At 46.6% G+C, this 21,055-nt stretch overlaps 1 protein-coding gene across 1 annotated transcript in view; it reads right to left on the bottom strand.

Annotated features, from left to right (window-relative positions):
* CSMD2 (CUB and Sushi multiple domains 2) overlaps nt 1-21,055 on the bottom strand; it is a 565,161-nt gene that overhangs the window by 140,929 nt on the left and 403,177 nt on the right. Inside the window, exons 22-25 of the mRNA XM_059686241.1 lie at nt 20,039-20,208; nt 11,693-11,849; nt 8,230-8,421; nt 4,187-4,313 (exon numbers count right to left, since the gene is read on the bottom strand). Of these exons, the coding sequence (XP_059542224.1) occupies nt 4,187-4,313; nt 8,230-8,421; nt 11,693-11,849; nt 20,039-20,208 (646 nt within the window). The remainder of the gene's footprint in view (nt 1-4,186; nt 4,314-8,229; nt 8,422-11,692; nt 11,850-20,038; nt 20,209-21,055) is intronic.

Raw genomic sequence — 21,055 nt, 5'->3', positions numbered from 1 at the left:
AGAGAGAGAGAGAAAGGGGGAAAGAGGAGCGAGGGAGAGTGGAAGAGAAAAGGAGGGAGAGAGGGGGAGAGGGAGAGAAAGGGAGAGGGAGAAAAAGGAGGGAGAGGAGGAGAAAGGGAGGGAGAGAGGGGGAGAGGGAGAGAAAAGGAGGGAGAGAGGGGGAGAGGGAGAGAAAGGGAGAGGGAGAAAAAGGAGGGAGAGGGGGAGAAAGGGAGGGAGAGAGGGGGAGAGGGAGAGAAAAGGAGGGAGAGAGGGGGAGAGGGAGAGAAAGGGAGGGAGAGAGGGGGAGAGGGAGAGAGGGGGAGAGGGAGAGAGGGGGAGAGGGAGAGGAAGGGAGGGAGAGAGGGGGAGAGGGAGAGAAAGGGAGGGAGAGAGGGGGAGAGGGAGAGAAAGGGAGAGGGAGAGAAAGGGAGAGGGAGAGAAAAGGAGGGAGAGGGGGAGAAAGGGAGAGGGAGAGAAAAGGAGGGAGAGAGGGGGAGAGGGAGAGAAAGGGAGAGGGAGAAAAAGGAGGGAGAGGGGGAGAAAGGGAGGGAGAGAGGGGGAGAGGGAGAGAAAAGGAGGGAGAGAGGGGGAGAGGGAGAGAAAGGGAGGGAGAGAGGGGGAGAGGGAGAGAGGGGGAGAGGGAGAGAGGGGGAGAGGGAGAGGAAGGGAGGGAGAGAGGGGGAGAGGGAGAGAAAGGGAGGGAGAGAGGGGGAGAGGGAGAGAAAGGGAGAGGGAGAGAAAGGGAGAGGGAGAGAAAAGGAGGGAGAGGGGGAGAAAGGGAGAGGGAGAGAAAAGGAGGGAGAGAGGGGGAGAGGGAGAGAGGGGGAGAGGGAGAGAAAGGGAGGGAGAGAGGGGGAGAGGGAGAGAGGGGGAGAGGGAGAGAAAGGGAGGGAGAGAGGGGGAGAGGGAGAGAAAAGGAGGGAGAGAAAGGGAGAGGGAGAGAGGGAGAGAGGGAGAGAAAGGGAGAGGGAGAGAGGGGGAGAGGGAGAGAAAAGGAGGGAGAGAGGGGGAGAGGGAGAGAGGGGGAGAGGGAGAAAAAAGGAGGGAGAGAGGGAGAAAGGGAGAGGGAGAGAAAAGGAGGGAGAGAGGGGGAGAGGGAGAGAGGGGGAGAGGGAGAAAAAAGGAGGGAGAGAGGGAGAAAGGGAGAGGGAGAGAAAAGGAGGGAGAGAGGGGGAGAGGGAGAGAAAGGGAGAGGGAGAGAAAAGGAGGGAGAGAGGGGGAGAGGGAGAGAAAGGGAGAGGAAGAGAAAAGGAGGGAGAGAGGGAGAGAAAGGGAGAGGGAGAGAGGGGGAGAGGGAGAGAAACGGAGGGAGAGAGGGGGAGAGGGAGAGAAAGGGAGAGGGAGAGAGGGGGAGAGGGAGAGAGGGGGAGAGGGAGAAAGGGAGGGGAAGAGAGAAGACGTGCTGAGTACAAAGTGCCCAGAGTTGCAGCACACACTGGGAAGTCAAGCTGGGGTGGGGGCTGAACGAGAAGGGGAAGATGAGCTGTCAATCATCTCTATCTCTGGGCAGCTCTCATGGCATCTGGGAAGCCCATCTCTGCTCACTTGACACTGGCTTCAAGAAGCCTTCCATGTGACAGACTGACCCGTCCTCACCTTCTCCCTGCTATTCCCACCTTGGGTCCTCACACACACTTGCATGCCCCGTGACTTCACAGTTCCTGCTGTGTCACACGGGAGGGGACACTGCCTGTATGTGTCTGGGTTCTCTCTCTCTGACAGCTAAGAAGGGCGCCCTGGTCTCCCAGCCCACCCCACCCCACGCCCACTGTTGCCCTAAGTGATCATGGTCCCCATCCTGCCCAGAACTCCTGTCACTGCGCCCGTACTGTCACTGTCAGCCGCTCCTGTTTGCTCTGCTCTCCCCCAGCCCTTGTCCTAAACCTTCATTAGTCCTGGGCAGGCTAACGTTGCTTCCCGAGGAGTGCATCCCTCTCTTTAGAAGATGCTGCCAAGTATGTAGGAATGAAGTGTCATGGTCCACAATGCATTTCTGAGAGATTCAGAAAAGAAAGAAAAAAGGATGAACAGAAAAGGGAAAAGCAAGCAAGCAAATATGGCGAAGTACTCGCAATGGTGGCAGGTCCGCAGGTTCTGGGTGTGCTGTTCTCCCCACCTGTCTGTATAGTTTACAGTGTGTGCTACACAACAAGAATGGGGACACAGGAGAAACCTCAGTTTCCATGTTTATGAGGAGAGGGAGACCAGCTGGGTGACCACTTACACGTCTCCTGCATTTGTTCCTTCTTCTCCATCCCCACTGTGACCAGCGAGGTTCAGGGCGCTTCACCCACCCACATTCTGGAGGCAGTTTCCTCACTAGGGTCCCGGACCCAGTCGATCCCATGCTCTCCCGCAAGCTGCCGACAGGTCCAGGCCCAGCATCGCAGCCCCGAGCGGGGCCACAGCAGGCTCCCCAGCATTATCTCCCACTGCTGCCTGCCTTCCACCATGTGGACCATTTCCAGCTCGAGGCTGAGCACCTGGGTCAATTCCTCTGCCCAGAAGGCCTTTCCCCTCCCACCAATCCTTCTCCTTGGCCACCTGGCAACCCCTCTTCATCCTTCAGGAGGAAATCTCTGGTCTCCTCCTGTCCTGCCTTTCATACCCCTCCTTATGCCCTCACCTCACTCTGCACACACTCCTCTCCTCTCTGTCAACAGTGACAGGATCTCATTCATCTGCACAAGGCCAGCACCTTGCACAGGCACTGCCAGGTATTAAACAGAGTTGTTACCGGAATGAATGAAGTGAGTGCATGAATGAGCAATGCTCCAAGGTGGAAAAGGGGAAGACCTCTTCCTGATTTGCATACCTGAACACTAAAGTAAATGAGTCATTATGCTCTTGATTCATTCAATGCTCATTTCATATTTACTGAGAGACTATTATGGATGTACTAGAGAAGCCGTGGGCAAACTACGGCCCGCCGGATCCTGCCCGTTTGAAATGAGTAAAACTAAAAAAAAAAAAAAGACCGTACCCTTTTATGTAATGATGTTTACTTTGAATTTATATTAGTTCACACAAACACTCCATCCATGCTTTTGTTCCGGCCCTCCAGTCCAGTTTAAGAACCCATTGTGGCCCTCGAGTCAAAAAGGTTGCCCACCCCTGTACTAGAGGCCTGGTGCATGAAATTCGTGCATGGGGATGGAGGGGTGGTTCAGCCTGGCCTCTGTCCTCTTGCAGTCTGGGACCTCTCAGGGGACATCCACCTAAGCCGGCAGTCATACATCCCTCTCGCAGTTTGGATCCCTTGCTCCTTACTGCCTGCCTGCTCACTGCTCCTTACTGCTCGACTCACTGCTCCTTAGCACTGCCACAGGGGCCGGGGAGGCTTCCGCCACCGTCGCTGCACTCGCCAGCTGTGAGCCCGGCTTCTGGCTGAGTGGCGATCCCACAGAGCACTGACCACGAGGGGGCAGCTCTTGCATTAAGCGTCTGCCCCCTGGTGGTCAGTGTGCATCCTAGTGACGGGTTATTCTGGTAGTTCCGCTGTAACGGTTGTTTAGGCTTTTATTATATAGATTAGTCATATAACGACCTTTACACCTGAGCCAACCTTCCTTCCTCCCTTCCTTTTTCTTTCTTCTGACTTCCCTTGTTGGATGTTGTAATTGCTCTCTCCACAACCCTAAACCATAAGAATTTTGTCCTCATTTTACAGTTGAGGAAATTCAGACTGAGAAAGAGAAGTAATCTGGCTCATACAACTTAAGCTGACCCTTACTGCTGTCAGAGAAACGACCACAGAGCCACTGTTAAATATTTACCATGTTCCAAGTACTGTGCCGAGCACAATGCATACAGCGTCTCTTTTAAGTGCTTTATCCTGAGAAGTTGGCATTATAACCCACAATCCAGAGGAGAGAGTAAGACTCAGAGGATAAAAGACTCAGTTAGCCAAGGTCCTGGGATTCAAACTGGGGTTCACATGACGTCAAGCCCATGCCCTCAGTCACTCTGCTGTAACTGTGCCATCTAGACCACAGAGTCGTATGAACTTGGGTGGCAGCCCTGTGAGGCCGAGATTGGCCTTTCCAGGTTCTCCATGGGCCCAGCCCAAGCCTGGGGTCCTACACCCCTGCTGTTCACAGGGCCGCCAGGTGAGGTGGGTGGGACTGGCTACCAGCTGAGTGGCTGGTGATGATTCCCCTAAATGGTCACTTGACAATGGTCACTTGGCCAGCCAGACACTTACCCAATGGTGCAGCCAGCATCAGCCTCGATGGTCCAGATGCAGTTGAGATTGTGTTCGTAGGGAGCTGGATAACCGGGTGACAGCACCTGCCCCAACAGCTCTCCTTTCACTGTCCCTCCACACTCAGCTGAAAGAAATCCCAAAAGAGTGAGCTTCATGGGGTGGCCTGTGCTGCCAGTGACCACTTGGTGCTTCCTCTTTTCCATGTCCCTGAGTCCCTCTCATTCATTCCAGGGGACTGGGCTCCGCATACAGAATGCCCCTGGGTGGGACTTGTATTCAGATCTACAAAGAACTATAACTCAACAGTGAAAAGACAAACAACCCAATTTAAAAATGGAAAAAAAATGGGCAAAGGATTTGAATAGACATTTCTGCAAAGAGGCACATAAAGAGGTATTTAACATCAGCAATCGCTAGGGAAATGCAAATTAAAATCATAATGAGATGCCACTTCTCACCCACAAGTGTGGCTAAAATGAAAAAGACAGACACTAACAAGTGAAGGTGAGGATGAGGAGAAACTGGAACCCTCATCCACTGCTGGTGAGAATCTAAAATGGTGCAGCCTCTTTGGAAAGCAGTTTCATAGTACCTCAGAATTAAACATAGTTATCATATAAACCCCAGCCATTCTGTGCTTAGGTATATACCCAAGAGAAATGAAAACATACTTTCACACAAAAACTTGTACCCAAATGATCACAGTGGCATTATTCATAATAACCCAAAACTGGAAACAACCCACATGTCCATCAACTGGTCAATGGATAAACAAATATGGTACATGCATACGGTGCATGAGCAGATTATATCACAGCACGTGCAACATGCTATTATCATGTCTACCGCCTCCACACAACTATAAGCTCCTTGGCAGCAGAAACCTTGTCTTATCCATATTTTCACATCAAGTGTCTAGTACAGTGTTTGGCACACGAGAGATGTTTTAATAAATGCTTATCAAATGAATAGATGGGTGGATGATCCAATGAATGAAAAAAAATTGCTTCCCAGGCCAATTATGATAAAGGTCTGAATCAAGGGAGCATGAAAATGAAGGGTTGAAGAGCTTTCAGGAAAGGGAATGACTGATGGACAAGATCCTGGAAGAAACAGAAGATGGGATCAACGTCATAAACAGAAGACTGGCCTTCACCTGCTGCTCTAATGGACCCATTCAGGACGTCCAGGGCACTATGGCTGGACACGGGACCACTCAGCCAGGGCTGGGGGAGGGCTCTCTGCCAGTGCTCCTGAGACCAGATTCTCTGCTCCAGCCTCACTTTGAGTCCTTGCGCTGTGGTGCTGTGGGGATGGGCGATGCCAACCTGGTCGACAGACGCAGGATGGAATGGGCCCATAGCAGCGAGCAGGGTGGGGAGAGAGGATGACCATTAAGTTGTGGAGAGAAAGACTGTCAGCTCCACAAATAGAAGAGGAAGCTAGAAAGGCGGCAGGAAATGACCATGTCCTTGGCTAGAGCTCCCTTCCGTATTCCAGATGGAGAAGCCCCTCTGGCTTTGGAGAAAGCGAGTGTTCAGAGGAGCAGCACTGGGGGCACTTCCGGAGGACACACCGCTGCTTTCCTCACAGGCCACATTCTCGGAGGTGGCCAGCCTGCAGCAGAGTCACTGTCAAGACGACTGGACTCTGATCTTCCTGGTCCTGCCCCTTCTTCCTATCCCAGAACCCTGGCTGCCCCCGGTGGGCTGTGACACACACTCACCAATGAAGCACACACCTGGATGTGTAAGTCACAGTAGTCATTGCTGGTATACCTCGATAAAGTCTACAATGATGTGACACGTGTAAAAATATACACCCATAATCCCAAATACACAGCCTCACTCCCCTGAGTGGGGTCTGAGGGAGTCCCAGTGGGGAAGGCCTCTGAGTTTCAAAGTATAAATATTCTTACTAGCACTGCTTGAACGCTTCCTCAAAGTTCAGTCCGACTGGCAAAAGAACCTTACAGTGAATCCTTTTGGCAAGCAAGCAAGTGGCCTATAATGTGAATCATCATCTCTCCTTCACACTCTGCTCGCTCTGGCTTGCCTGCAGCATTCTATCTGTGTCTGCTTATGCATGTGTCTCCCTCGCTGGCTGGGACCTGCTCGCCTCGATTCCTGGGGCCTAGCACAGGGCCTGGCACATGCGTGAAAGAAGGGGATGAAAACAGGGATGCAGGAAGAGAGGATGGGGCAGGACTGCAGACTGAGTCAACCTCAAACACAGAAAGACTCTAGAGCAGTGGTTCTCAACCTTCCTAATGCCGCCACCCTTTAATACAGTTCCTCATGTTGTGGTGACCCCAATTTCATTGTTACAAATTGAACATAATTAAAGCATAGTGATTAATCACAAACAATATGTAATTATATATGTGTTTTCCGATGGTCTTAGGCGACCCTTGTGAAAGGGTTGTTCGACCCCCAAAGGGGTCGCGACCCACAGGTTGAGAACCGCTGATCTAGAGGCTGTGTAGAGGCCACTACCCTGGCCTAGAGGCTTAAACTCCTTGCCTTTGGACACTGCTGTCTAACAGTGTTGAAGATCCTGCTAAAATGTAATTGTCTAAGAATTCCTTCTTTTTTTACAGCAGCATAGTATTCCATTGTGTAGATGTACCACAGTTTTCTAATCCACTCATCTGCTGATGGGCACTTAGGCTGTTTCCAAATCTTAGCTATGATAAATTATGCTGCTATGAACATAGGGATTATGCTAAGTGAAATAAGCCAGTCAATGAAAGAAAAATACCACATGATCTCATTCATTTATGGATAATAAAGACCATTATAAACTGATGAACAAAAATAGATACAGAGGCAGAGCAGCATCGAACAGACTGTCAAACTACAGCGGGAAGGCCAGGGAGGGTTGGGGGGGTGGGGGTAAGAGATCAACCGAAGGACTTGTATGCATGCATATAAGCATAACCAATGGACACAAGACACTGGGGGGTAGGGGAGGCCGGGGGAATGTCAAGGGGGGGAAAAAAGGAGACATATGTAATACTCTTTATAATACTTTAAGCAATAAAACAAAATTAAAAAAAAATAAATTAAAAAATGTAATTGTCTAAGGGAAAAGACTATTGGCTGTTAACACTGTCCACCACACCGGTGCACTCCCCAGCCCTCGCACATGCCCGGGCCACCGCCCCACCCTACTCCGCTTGCTGATGAGTTCTTACCCATCTTTCAAAGTCTCAACTGAAATATCACCTCCTATGGAAACCCTTCTCACAGCCTCCAACACTCGGCATGTAACTCTTCTTACCGTGCTTATCGTGTATTATTAATAATCTGCTCATGTGTCTGTTCTCCCTGCTAGAGTACGGGCTCCCGAAGGGCAGGGAAAAATGCCTTTTTCTTTCTTTTTGTGTTTCTCTGCCTCCACACATGCTGGCACTCACATGGCCCTTGGCAGGCCCTCAGATGTTTTCCCAGTGGGTGTTTTGTTCCTATGAGATTATCCAGTGCTGCCGACACACTGAGGTGGTGGGACAAGGGGTGGGAATGGAGAGAAGGCAGGCCTGCTGTTTGGGGCTGGGGAGCAGGACACAGCCAGTGGAGTAACATTGCAGGGAGCTGGGTGAAAGGTGAAAGATGAAAGGCCAGACAGACAGAATGGCGTGTTTTGCCAATTTCACACTCTGCCTTGGGTCAGGCTTCTCCAGTCTGTGGCATGTGGATAAGGCTTCCGAGAGCCTCTGCTGACATCCTGGAAGCACCCAGGCTTAGGGAGACGCTAGTTCATTGTTCTATTCCTTCTTAAGATAGTTTATGACCGTACCCTTTCTTTCAACATTCCCCAGAAAAGGAAGCACAGCCAACAGAGAAACTGAGGCCCAGCATGAGCTAGAGACTCATTCGAGTCTTGATGTTGCAGGAAGCCCTGGACCCAGGCTCCGCCCAATTCTTTCTTGTCTACTCTTCTCCCTCTCCTCTGTCACCAGTGTTAGGAATCTGGAGGCCTGACTCAGCTCTGGTCTCACTTGCTAAATGGATGACAATGGCAAGCAAGGGGTCTCCTACCGACACAAGTGGGGAGAGGTCGGTCCCAGGTCCTGCGCTCCCCGCTCAGACACAGCAGCTCCTCGCTGCCCCGCAGGCTGTACCCAGGGTCACAGCCGAAGGACACAGAACTCCCTGCAAACTGGCCTCCGTCGTGAACCTTGTAGCCAAACTGGGGGGTTCCCGGGTCCTCACATTTGATGAGTTCAAAACCTGGCGAAGAGAGAAAAGAAAGGTGAGCAAGACCGGCCGTGGCAGAAACCACAGTCCTTTGGAGCCCACTTTCTAGAGGGAGCAGCAGCACGTGTCTCTAGTTCTGAGGGACGCGCTGCGGGGCGTCACACTGCTGTGCTCGGGTGAGGGTGTACTATGGAGTATTCATTCCCCCGATGCTATATGCAAAGGATTTCAGTTATTTCTCCCAGGCTTGCTTTGAATAGCTTTCAGGCATAGTTTTTGACTTTTCTGTTTCTTCTGTTTGACCCCATAGCATTTTGCTAAGTGGGAGCTGTTCTTTCGGTTTTGCTCACCGAGATATTCTGATGGGAAAGTTGCTTTAAATGTATGTTTCAAGCTCTGTCAGGCCTGCTTAAATGCGCTCCATTGCAAAGGCCGGAGAAGGAAACCTCTACAGAGCTTCTCTGATACGGTGCCTCACATGCTGTCTCACTTATTATTAACGGGAGTCTCACAGGAGGGTATAACCTAGGTGTATTTTACAACTGAGAACACTGACTTAGGAAGGTTAGATACATTGTTCCGAAGTCATACCATCTCAGATGATGGGAATGGAACTCGAAGGCGACTCTGCTGAATCCCTCTTCCACTGATCAGTCTGCCAGGACCTGCACAGCTCCTCTGTCAGATGGCCTTGAGCCCAGGGAGAGGGATCCTGAGTAGCCTCATTGGGTGTGTTTTCTCTAGCAGACTTACTGGGAAATAATTCACATACTAAATATCCACCCTCCAGCATGTACAATGTAGTATCTTCAGTACCTTTGCGCAGTTGTGCACCAAGAAAGACAGTCGACGCAGGACGTTCTCATCCCCTCAAGGGAAGCCCACCCACATCCCCCTCAACTCCCCCAGCCCAGGCAGCCCCGATTTCCCTCTGCCTCTGTGGCTCCGCCCGTTCTGGACAGTTCCTGTAAGTGGACCGGATAACACGTGGCCTTTGGTGACTGGCTACTTTACTGAGCATCGCGCTTCCAAGGTTCATCCGTGTTGAAGCACGAATCAGGTATCCCATCCTTTTTGGTGGCCACGTACTCCATAACACGTTTCATCACTCATCGGTTGATGGATACTCACTGGATTTTAAAATAGTCTATAAAAGTACATTACTTTGTATGTACTGGGCAAGTAGAAGCTCAAATAAATGAATCAAATGGCAGGGGAGCCAAAATATGGGGATGTGACCCCCAAGTACTCCAGGGTTGTGTACAAACCTGGGTGCTTTCCATTTTCAAAATCCCAGGAGTGAAGAAGAAAGTTAAAATCACCAAAAAAAAGAGGGAAAGAATCAAGACTTAGCTCTTTAGGAAGTAGTAAAAACTAACATAAATGTCCATTAACATTTGCATCTTTTTACATCTGGCTGTAGTTGAATATCCTATCCAATAAAGAGGGAATATGCTAATTGCCCCTCATGCTGTCGCAAAGATGGTGGCACCCACAGCCAATAAGGAGGGAATATGCTAATTGACTGCCCTGCCCTCAAAGATGGTGGCCACAAGATAGCGGCGCCCAGTCCCCTCAGCCCTACCGGGGCATCAGGCACCGGCCTTGCTGTACGCCTGCCTCCACTGTCCCCGTCCCCTCGTCCCCTCAGCCACCCAGGGCGCCCGAGGCTCAGGTAACAAGGGCCGGCCGAGGCTTGCACTGCTGGCAGTGGCAGTAGCAGAGGTGTGTTGGGGGCGTCGCCTTCCCCTGATCACCGCATTGCCTCCTGCCCCCGAGGGCTCCCGGACTGTGAGAGGGGGAAGGCTGGGCTGAGGGACCTCCCCCTCCAGTGCATGAATTTTCATGCACCAGGCCTAGTCCTATATAATAAAAGGTTAATATGCAAATAGACTGAACAGCAGAACCGAACAACCAATCAAAGCATAATATGCTAATGATATACTAAGGCTGCTCAACCACTCACTATGACATGCACTGACCACTAGGGGGCAGATCTCCAACCAGTAGGTTAGCTTGCTGCTGGGGTCTGGCTGATCGGGACTGAACAAGATGCACCAAACACACCCTGGAGCCCTCCCGCAGTCCCTCCCTGGCCCGATCGTGCACTGGTGGGGTCCCTCAGCCAGGCCTGTGCCCTATCACAATCCAGGACCCCTTGGGGGATGTAGGAGAGCCCGTTTCAGCCCAATCCCATAGGCCACTCCCCTTGGGAGGGCGCCAGATGCAGGGCTCATGGCTGGCAAGCGCTGCTATGGCAGCACAAGCCTCTCCCGATCGAGACTGATTGGGTACAAGCTCATGACAAGCATAGTGGGGCCAGGATGAGCGGGAGCAACAGGTAGGAGCTGCAGGCAGCATTGGACTGTGGGTTTCAGCCTTATCCCTGCAGGCCACCCAGAGGGAACCCCACCCATGCACAAATTCATGCACCAGGCCACTAGTTATTTTATAAATGCCATAATTAGCAAAGGCTAACTTTGGTGGCTTTAATGAAAAGCCTCAGTGTTTATTATTTTTAAAGTATTAGTGACTAGCCAGGCTGGTGTGGCTCAGTGGTTGAGCATTGACCTGTGAACCATGAGGTCGCTGTTCGATTCCCCATCAGGGCTCAGGCCCGGGTTGTGGGCTTGGTTATGGGCTCAATCCCCAGTGTGGGGCATGCAGGAGACAGCTAATCAATGATTCTCTCTCATCATTAGTGTTTCTATCTCTCTCTCCTCTCTAAAGTAAAAAAATATATATTCAAAAAATAAAATATTAGTGACAAAAAGGTAGGGCCTCAACTCAGCTAATCACGTTTAAACCACAGAGCTATGGTTTGAAAAGTGGCAGCTTTTCCCAATCTCAGGCACAATGCCTTAGATCAGTGGTTCTCAACCTTGCTAATGCCACGACCCTTTAATACAGTTCCTCATGTTGTAGTGACCCCAACCACAAAATTACTTTCGTTGCTACTTCATAACTGTAATTTTGCTACTGTTATGAATTGTAATGTAAATATCTGATATGCAGGATGTATTTTCATTGTTACAAATTGAACATAATTAAAGCATAGTGATTAATCACAAAAACAATATGTAATTATATCTGTGTTTTCCGATGGTCTTAGGCGACCCCTGTGAAAGGGTCGTTTGACCCCAAAAGGGGTCGCGACCCACAGGTTGGCAACCCACAGGTTGAGAACCGCTGCCTTAGAGGAAATAAGCAACTAAGCATGTGCCAGTTAGAGTAAACCCAGAGTCCAACCTCCCAATCAGGGCCAACCTGACTTCTTGTCCACTCAGAAGCAAGCAAGACTTACTGGAAAACTGCAGCTCAAAGCCCTTGCTGGTGTTCTCGGTGTCGGTGATGAAATCAAGCCACAGGCTGCTGGATGTACTATTCAAAGTCACTCCCATCATCTCCGAGCGGCTGAATACCCCCAGCAAACGGGCAGAGTTGTTGTTGCCATCATAGACCTGGACATAGGGAGACCCCAACCCAACGTCAGCAGCATGACCTTATTTCAAACAACAGCTTCTCACCCCACAGCCGCCAGTCTCAGAGTTCAACATCGATAACAACTGTTAGGGGGGCAGTGAGTCACCAGGTACAAGGAAGATGGCGAGTGGAGCTAGCAACTGAGCTTGGCTCCATCGGTGCCAGATCTGAGCCCAGTCCATCTCCGTGTGAACTCAGTCTCTAGGAACTGCCTGCTGCTCTGACCTTTCCAGTGGAGACCTGCTCTTGTTCCCCCAGCCCCCATAGGGCACCAGCTTAATCTTCAGCAGCCTGGGGAGGCCAGGCTGGGGCTGGCTGCCTGCCCAAGCCATCTGTTTCTGCAGACAGGCACGCTGAAAGCATTTGACATCTCTGCATTGCTAGACACTCGGTTCTGTCCTTTCAGGAGATGAGACAGCTGCCCTCCTGCCTGACCCCACCCCACTGAGGCAGTGGCCTCAGACTTGACCACTTTTCTGGACATGGCCCCTGGGATCCAGGCAGGATGGAGTTAAGATGACCAGCATGTCATGGTACTTTCCCATCCTCAAGCTCAGTCTCTGCTCCTTCTCTCCTAAAATAAGGACTCCAGCGAGGGCCTGCTGGGCTTGCCAGGGGTGGGATCGTGCCGGCATCTGGCTTCCCTGTCCCATCTGTCCCCTGAACTTTTGAGCACCAGCCAAGTCAACAATCATCAGAATAATGAACTGGCCTCCCAGGTCTCAAGGTTGCTGCTCCTTTCCAGATAATTGTACAAATAACAACAGAAGTTGTGATTGAGTGAAGGACCCCCTGCTGCTTTGGTAAATATCAAAGATGGGATCTATGGGTGGGCGATGAATATTTGTGCATGGCACAGGATGTGGTGCCAGCTGCCAGCAAATTGCAACAATATTTCCATTCTACTATTTATGAGGCAAAGCCTTCTAAAGGAAGCCATCCTTCAAGCTAACAGTGCTGTATGTTACAGAGATTTGTTTAGGCCCCCGGGAGCCTCAAGTCTGTTTCCAGATCCTACGTGCAATGGCTTTATGTCACTGATAGACGGAGACAAGTCCGGCGTTCCAGCAGACACACAGATGGCCCCAGTTCAAAGGGTTTGGCCACTGCTGCAACCGAACTGTTATAACATTTATTTTACCCATTAAAGCATATATTGGAATGAACTGATCAAGGTATTCATCGTCCATACTTGCTAACATCACAGTAAGGGAGACAACCAGACATCATGCACTTCTTGATGGAAGACATACTATGACCTATGGAGTCATTTTGCTGAAAAAAAAAAAAAAAATCAAACCAGAATCAGATCAAACCATTGGTTTGATAGAGAGGACAGAGGAACACATGGGGTGATACTCTGGGGATGTGGTCAGCAAACCCAGAACATGAATGATTCCACTGGACAAATGACCGACTTCCTCAACAAGTGAATTATGAGTGGGGGTTAAAGAGATGGAGGTAGAAACCTATAGATTAAAAAAAACCATGAGGCAACTAATCCGATGTGTGGACTTTATTTAGGTCCTGATGCAAATAAATTGCAAATTTAGAAAATATGATGACATTTATCAGATAATTGGAAACTTAAACACTCATTGGATATATGATGGTATTAAGAAATTATTGTTAATTAATGAAAGTGTAACGGGAACAGGATCTTTTCCTTAATTTCAAAGCATAATTCATCCTAATTCTGAGAACAAAAATGTTCTTATTAGGTGTCATTATGATAAAATATTCATTGCAGAAAACTTATAAAAGCCCAACGAAAATAAAAGCAACTTTCAATACTCATAACATTTTGTTCTGTCTTTCTAGGCTTGTTCTATGCATATCTTTCCTTATGCATATTTATTTTTATAACTACAACATCAAACTATAAATGCTGTATGGTAACTGCTCTTTCACTTAATATAATGCACATATTTTTCAAAACATTAAATATTTTTCCCAACAGCATTTAAATAGCTCTAAGGATTTCCATCATAAAACTAACCCAACCCCCAATATAATTATTCATACATTGTTGTCCAGAATGTGTGCCCTGGCACGTAAGAGGCACTCAATAAATATATGATAAATAAATAAACCAATGCTTTCTTCTAGTACTTTTGTCCTTAAATCCACCTAGATTTATTTTGGCATATGATCTATAATAATAAAAGTGTAATATGCTAATTAGACTGCACAACCTTCCAAACAAAGCTGGGGCTACGAGGGATGCCCAGGTCCTGGGTGCCGGAGGGAAACCAGTGCTGGCAGCCAGGGGAAGCAAGGCCTACTCTTGCATGAATTTCATGCATCGGGCCTCTAGTATAAGAATAAGATTCCATGTTTCCATTTTGTTTGTTTTTTTTGTTCTGGTTGATTAGTCATTTAACCAAACCAAATATTTCATCCAACACCCATTTTAAATCTACCATTATCACATACATAGTTATATAAACTTGGTTTTGTTTGTCAACTTTCTGGTCTATTGCATTCTTCTATTTGTCTATTCCTGTGCATGACCCATATTGTTTTAATTACTGTAGTTTTATAATATAAATAGTTAATAGGGTAAGTGCTCCCTCATTTGTCTTCTAGCTTAAAAAAATATGCTGCCATATTTATTCTTCTAGATACACTCAAAAAGAATTTTCTCATATTAAAAACAAAACCCTCCCTACGAAAGAGAAAACCACAATCAACCTGTGTAATTCTGATAATCATTAAATGTATGAATTAGAGAAAAAATGCATTTATAGGGAACTAAATCTTCCACGTACACAGTGTCTGGCTCCATTTAATCAGGTTGTCTTTTATATCTTTCCATAAAGTTCTGTATTTATTCCTGGATATTTATATATATACTAGGGGCCCGGTGCACGAAATTCGTGCACTGGGTGTGTGTGTGGGGGAGTGTCCCTCAGCCCAGCCTGCCCCCTCTCACATACTGGGAGCCCTCAGGCGTTGACCCCCATCACCCTCCAATCGCAGGATCGGCCCCTTGCCCAGGCCTGACGCCTCTGGCTGAGGCGTCCGGCCCGGGCAGCGGGGACCCGCAGCTGCAGCGGCCCCACGATCGTGGGCTTCGCTTTAGGCCCAGGCAAGGGACCCCTAGCTCCCGGGACTGCCAGCTTTGACCGTGCCCAGCTCCCATCGCTGGCTCCACCCCTACTTCCTGCTATCACTGGCCAGGGCGGAAAAGGTGCCTGATTCTCCAATCATGGCTGGGGGGCAGGGCAAAGGCGGCCCCAGGGCCGCCTTTGCCCTGCCCCCCAGCTCTTAGCTCCCCCCTGGGTTTCTGATCACTGTCAGTGGCAGGGGGCTTCTTCCTGCTTTCCCTTTCGCCTCCCTGCATTGTGCCTACGTATGCAAATTAACCGCCATCTTGTTGGCAGTTACCTGCCAATCTTAGTTGTCAGTTAACTGCCAATCTTAGTTGGCAGTTAATTTGCATATAGCCCTGATTAGCCAATGAAAAGGGTAGCTTGTACGCCAATTACCATTTTTCTCTTTTATTAGTGTTGATTTTATTGATTTTTTACAGAGAGGAAGGGAGAGGGATAGAGAGTTAGAAACACTGATGAGAGAGAAACATCGATCAGCTGCCTCCTGCACACCCCCTACTGGGGGTGTGCCCGCAACCAAGGTACATGCCCTTGACCGGAATCAAACCTGGGGCCCTTTAGTCCGCAGGCCGATGCTCAATCCACTGAGCCAAACCAGTTAGGGCGTGGATATTTTTATATTTTTTATTGCTATTGGGAATTTACCTGTATACATTTATTTCCTAACAGAATATTGCTTGTCTATAAGAAAATTGCTTCGATGGTCCAGTTCACCATTATGTACAGGTGATGGCAACATCCCCTTGAGAAATCTAGGAGAATCTATGTGCATCCGCTACATCTCAGCTTCTTTCTATTTCCCCTCTCTTTTAGATGTTTTTATTTTCCAGCTTTCTTGAGGCATAACTGATGAATGAAAATTGTATGTAATTAAGGTACACAACTTGATGTTTTGATATACATGTACCGTTACATCTGACAGCTCAGCAAGATGGCTTGGCTTAAAAATAAATATGCTAAATGGATAGCTTTTTACACACAGTGGCAAACAATGCGATTGCTGATGTCTGCTTGAGTGCACACATGCACTGGAGTTCCTCTAGGACACACATCTAGAACAGAGAAGCTCGTTGCAACAAAGGCACATCTTCAACTTTGTCAGATAGTGCCAGACTGCTTTCCGAAGAGTAATACCAACTTTATCTCACTAATAATGTATGACAGTTTTCACTGCTTTATATCCTCGCCAACACTTAGCATTTTCTGGCATTCTAATTTTTTCCAATTTGATGGGTGTGAAATGGTACCTTGCTTTAATGTGTATGTCCCTGGTTATCATTGAGGTCGAGCATCTTTTCATAAGTGCACTGTTAATTCTACTTTCCTCTTCTGTGAACTGCCTGTTCATACCTTTTGTTCATCCATGAACAGGAAACCTCCCTGCATTTATTTTAATGTCCTTCAAAATAAGGTTTTATTTTCTCAGTAAAGATTATGCACATTTTTGTTAGGCTTATTCTTTATACCATATAGTTTTGTTTCTGACATGAATGCGATCATATCCCCCCCTCCCCCGATTATGTTTTAATTGGTTGTAGAAACACCAGCAATTTGCTGAATTCTCTTATTGGTTCTGATAGTTTATCAGTTGATTCTTTTGTATTTTTGCAATAAGAGACATTTTGTATATTCCTTTCTAAATTTTATAGCTTCTTTGTTCTTTCTATCTTCTTTTGGGGTGTGGTGGTAAATTATAGTGGCTTGGAGAGGCAGTATAATGTTGAAAAAAATGGAGATAGAAGTACTGGTCTTAGACCTGCCTTTACTGGATATCTTTAGGAAGTGTTGTCATTAAGGATAATGTTTGCTATAGGTGTTGGTAGAAACTTTTTAGAAGATTAAGAAAGTTCTGCCTTTAGTTGTATGAGATATTTTTTAAAATCATGGATGATATATATAATTTCATTACATGATGTTTTGGGGGGGCATTGATTGGCAGGATCCTGTATTTTTCTCTTCTGTTTATGGGATATTAGGTTGAACCACATGCATAAAATCGCCAATATTCAATTACTTTTGACCTACAAAAATGGCAATTTCATAGTGTGTGCCGAATAAATAATAGTATGAGCTTTTCTAATGACACATATCCTCACATTCCTGGAATCAATTCCACTTAGTTTTAATACCCAGCTAGATGCAATATATTGTAGGTAGAATTTTTAGATCTATGATGGTAGGTAAGACTGGCCTAGTAGCTTCTGTTCTTATGCTGCCTTACTCAGTTGGATGTCAATGTTTCTACTTGTTCCTCATTTAAATAAAATGAGTTAGGAGATGGATCCTAATGTTTTTCTTTTCTGAGACAGTTTGCTTATTTCAACAATTAATTGTTCCTTGAAGTTGTTAGTTGCAAAATAGTCTAGGCCAGTGGTTCTCAACCTTCCTAATGCCGCGACCCTTTAATACAGTTCCTCATGTTGTGGTGACCCCCAATTTCATTGTTCCAAATTGAACATAATTAAAGCATAGTGCTTAATCACAAAAACAATATGTAATTATATATGTGTTTTCCGATGGTCTTAGGCGACCCCTGTGAAAGGGTCATTCGACCCCCAAAGGGGTTGCGACCCACAGGTTGAGAACCTCTGGTCTAGGCCCAGGGCCCTTGAGGGAGAATATGGGGGAATCGTAATTTATTGGTTTATTCAAATTTTTTCTTGATGTTAATATGTCTATATATAAAAAATTCCATTTCATCTAAGCTTTCAGATATGTGGCTTATAGTTGTTCCTAAATATCTTTTTACTATTTTCATAATTTCTATGACTATGTTCTTTTTTCCATCGTTAATATTATATATTTGTGACTTCTTCATTCCTTGATCAGTCCTGCCAGGTTTGTCTGTTTTACTAAAGTTTTCGAAGAAATAGTTGGTTTTGTTGATAATTGCTATTTTTTGTTTTTTAGTCATTTAGCCTTTATCTTTAAAAGTATCTTTCTTGCCTGGCCAGTGTTGCTCAGTGGTTACGCATCAACCAATGAACCAGGAGGTCATGGTTCGATTCCAGGTTGGGGCATATGCCTGGGTTACAGGCTTGACCCCCAGTAGGGGGCATGCAGGAGTCAGCCCATCAATGATTCTCTCTCATCACTGATGTTTCTATCTCTCCCTCTTCCTTCCTCTATGAAGTCAATAAAAATATATTTTAAAAAAAGTCTTTTTCTCCTACTTTTTTTGGATTTATTCAAGCTATCTAAATCCTTATATGCCAGAGAGTAACAGAGGTATATTAAAATCTTCCATGGTGACTGTAACTTTATTAAAATTTTTTACATTTCTGCAGTTTTTATTTAATTTATTCATGGTATATTATTTGGCACATAAAGTTTTACTGTGGATTGATTGTACATTTTATTAATATAAACGCATCTTCTTTTTCATTTCCTTATGCGATGTGGAAGAGTCTCTCTAATTTATCTTATAATAAACTAATTTCATTTTTCTGTGCTTTACCCTCTTCTGTTCATTGCCTCCATTCCATTTTTTAATTGGGTGATCATGTTTTTCATCTCTATTCAATCTTTCCTCGTCTCAGATTGCTCTGCTTTCATTATTGCCTATTTTTGTGTCATAAATATAATATTCTCTCGAATCTTGTTAGGAATACAAATTAGGAGCTTTTAAAGTTTTTGTTTCCCTTTGTTGTTTAGAGAGGGGCAATTAGCTCTGACTGTCAGATGGGTCCCTTCCTCTGACCTACTGAATATTTACACATCCACACACCCAGCTGATTTTCTGTTGGCACATTACAGAGGGAGAGTCAACGTGGGGGAGGGAAATACCCAGTAGTCTGTGGGGGTGAGAAGAGTTAAGCTGGAAGAGGCCATAGTAGGAGCTCTGCCTGCTCCTGGTGCTAAAGTGTGTGTGTGTGTGTGTGTGTGTGTGTGAGAGAGAGAGAGAGAGAGAGAGAGAGAGAGAGAGAGAGAGAGAGAGAAGAAAGGGCTGACATTCCTGTTTTTATGTCCCTGCACTCACTTCAGGGGAGCCTGTAGAAGATTCACCTGCTTCATGGACACATGCATAGAACTGTCATTACATACTATTGCATTTAAAGGTCTGTCCTGTCTTGCCGATATTAGGGGCCAGAATACAAGAAATCCGATGGTTCTGGGAGACAGCTAGAGTATGTGTGTGGGTGAGGTTTAAGACGTATTAAAATGAGTTAAAAAATGTACTGGCCTAGGATGAAAATGAAGTCTCTGTGTGAGATTTCCCTAATAACCGACTTTAATTAAGGCAGCTCTTTGATAAATCCTCCAGTCAACTCATTGATTATATGCATACACACATACCACACATTACTGGAGATACACTCTTAATCAACACACACACACAAATACAAGTCATATGCATGCTCAATGTCTGAACAATTTCCTCTCTATAACCCCCTCTATCATCCAGTCCTATCATTGCTTTCTCTTACATGTATCTTAAACCTACCTTCTTTGCCCCGACTGCCACACATAGGCCATCATCATGATGCACTGAAATAGTCTACGAGTGAACCAAACAAGTGCTCAAAGCATACATAAGTACATGCACGCACGCACACACACACACGCACGCACAGACACAAGTATGCACAGACACAGATCCCTCAAACCCAATGAATTCTTAGACACAGATTCACACACATGAAAACATATCTATACATATATTTATATCCACAAACATATCCACACTAGTGCACACACACATGCACACAGCTCTTCTTTACCCAGGTTGATGGTCAGAGTTCACAATGGAAAACATGATCCATTGGCCATTTTAAATGAATATATTATTCTTTTATTCTTATTATGTGGTCAACCCATAATCAATCACATATGTATTTGAGAGCAGTCAACTGCTAAGCCACATTCTGGGATACTCACATATCCCTTCTCTTTTAGCTTCTCATTTTCTCCCAGGTGAGTGAGGATAATATCTTGGGACTCAGGAGGGCAGAAGAAAAGTTCGGGTCATTCACATAGAGATAAGTGAGTGAGTGCTGACCACACTTTTGCATGCTAGAACAAACATGCGCTAAACAATCTACCAGCGTTACCTTGAGGACATCGCCTTCAGAGAGTTCAAATGCCCTGGCTTTAAGCTGAATCCCCTTCCCTGGCTGGGTCTGGATGGAGTAGATGCATTCATGGTTGTTATTGTAGTTCGCAGGAAAGTTGGGGGACAGCAAAGTGCCCTGAGTGCCCGTGACTGAATTCCCACACTCAGCTGGAAAGAGAATCACAACAATCACAGATTAACTCCCATCAGCTACATCTGGAAAACAGCTCATAGCGCTGGAGAACCTTACAACGTTGACAAGCTGTTTGCCTCTCTACCTGCCAAAATGCCTATTTATCTGTCCATTTGTCTGCTTATCAAGGCTTTTTTTTTTTTTTTAACACCTGCCCTCCTACAATTCTGACTGGTTTCTTTATCTCTCTCATTCTGTTTGTCTGTCTCTCTTCTGCAGAAACAGAAACAAACCCATCAGATACCATTTACTTTCACAGCGCTGTGAAGCAGCCATTCCCCACACCTGTTCACATGGTATCATAGCAACAGAAATGACCGAGGAGGATGTCAGGGGAGGATGGCGGCAGCCAAGTGAGGAGACACGAAGCCTTTCTGTACTGGAGGATACAAACTGAGAGAGGACAAGATGGAATAATAATTGCTAGCATCTCAGAGCTTCACAAGGATCATTTCAGTCATTAGTCACAACAAGCAACCCCATAAGGTAGTCCCAGTTTTAAAGATAAAGAACCATATGCTTTGCAATTTAGATCAGGTCTCTCAATTTATGAAGAGGAGGGGGCTGAGAACTCAATCCCCGTTGGTCCTGGAATTTAGGGGCCCTGAAGCTCAGGGGAAATTTTTCCCACGGACCCACCGGAACCCTGTTCTTTCAATGGGCTAATGAATTCACACCTCTTCTCAAATATTTTTCTTCTCTTCAAGAATCAGTTATTACTTCTGCATTGTCCCCATCACTTTGTTTGTAGCAGTTATCATATTTTACTTGACTTATTCCTATCTCCTCCACTGCACTGAGGATCTTTTAGGGCTTGGTCAT

This window comes from Myotis daubentonii, chromosome 3, assembly GCF_963259705.1.
Source record: "Myotis daubentonii chromosome 3, mMyoDau2.1, whole genome shotgun sequence".
Lineage (NCBI taxonomy): Eukaryota > Metazoa > Chordata > Mammalia > Chiroptera > Vespertilionidae > Myotis > Myotis daubentonii.
This window is presented reverse-complemented; position numbering and strand designations above follow the sequence as displayed.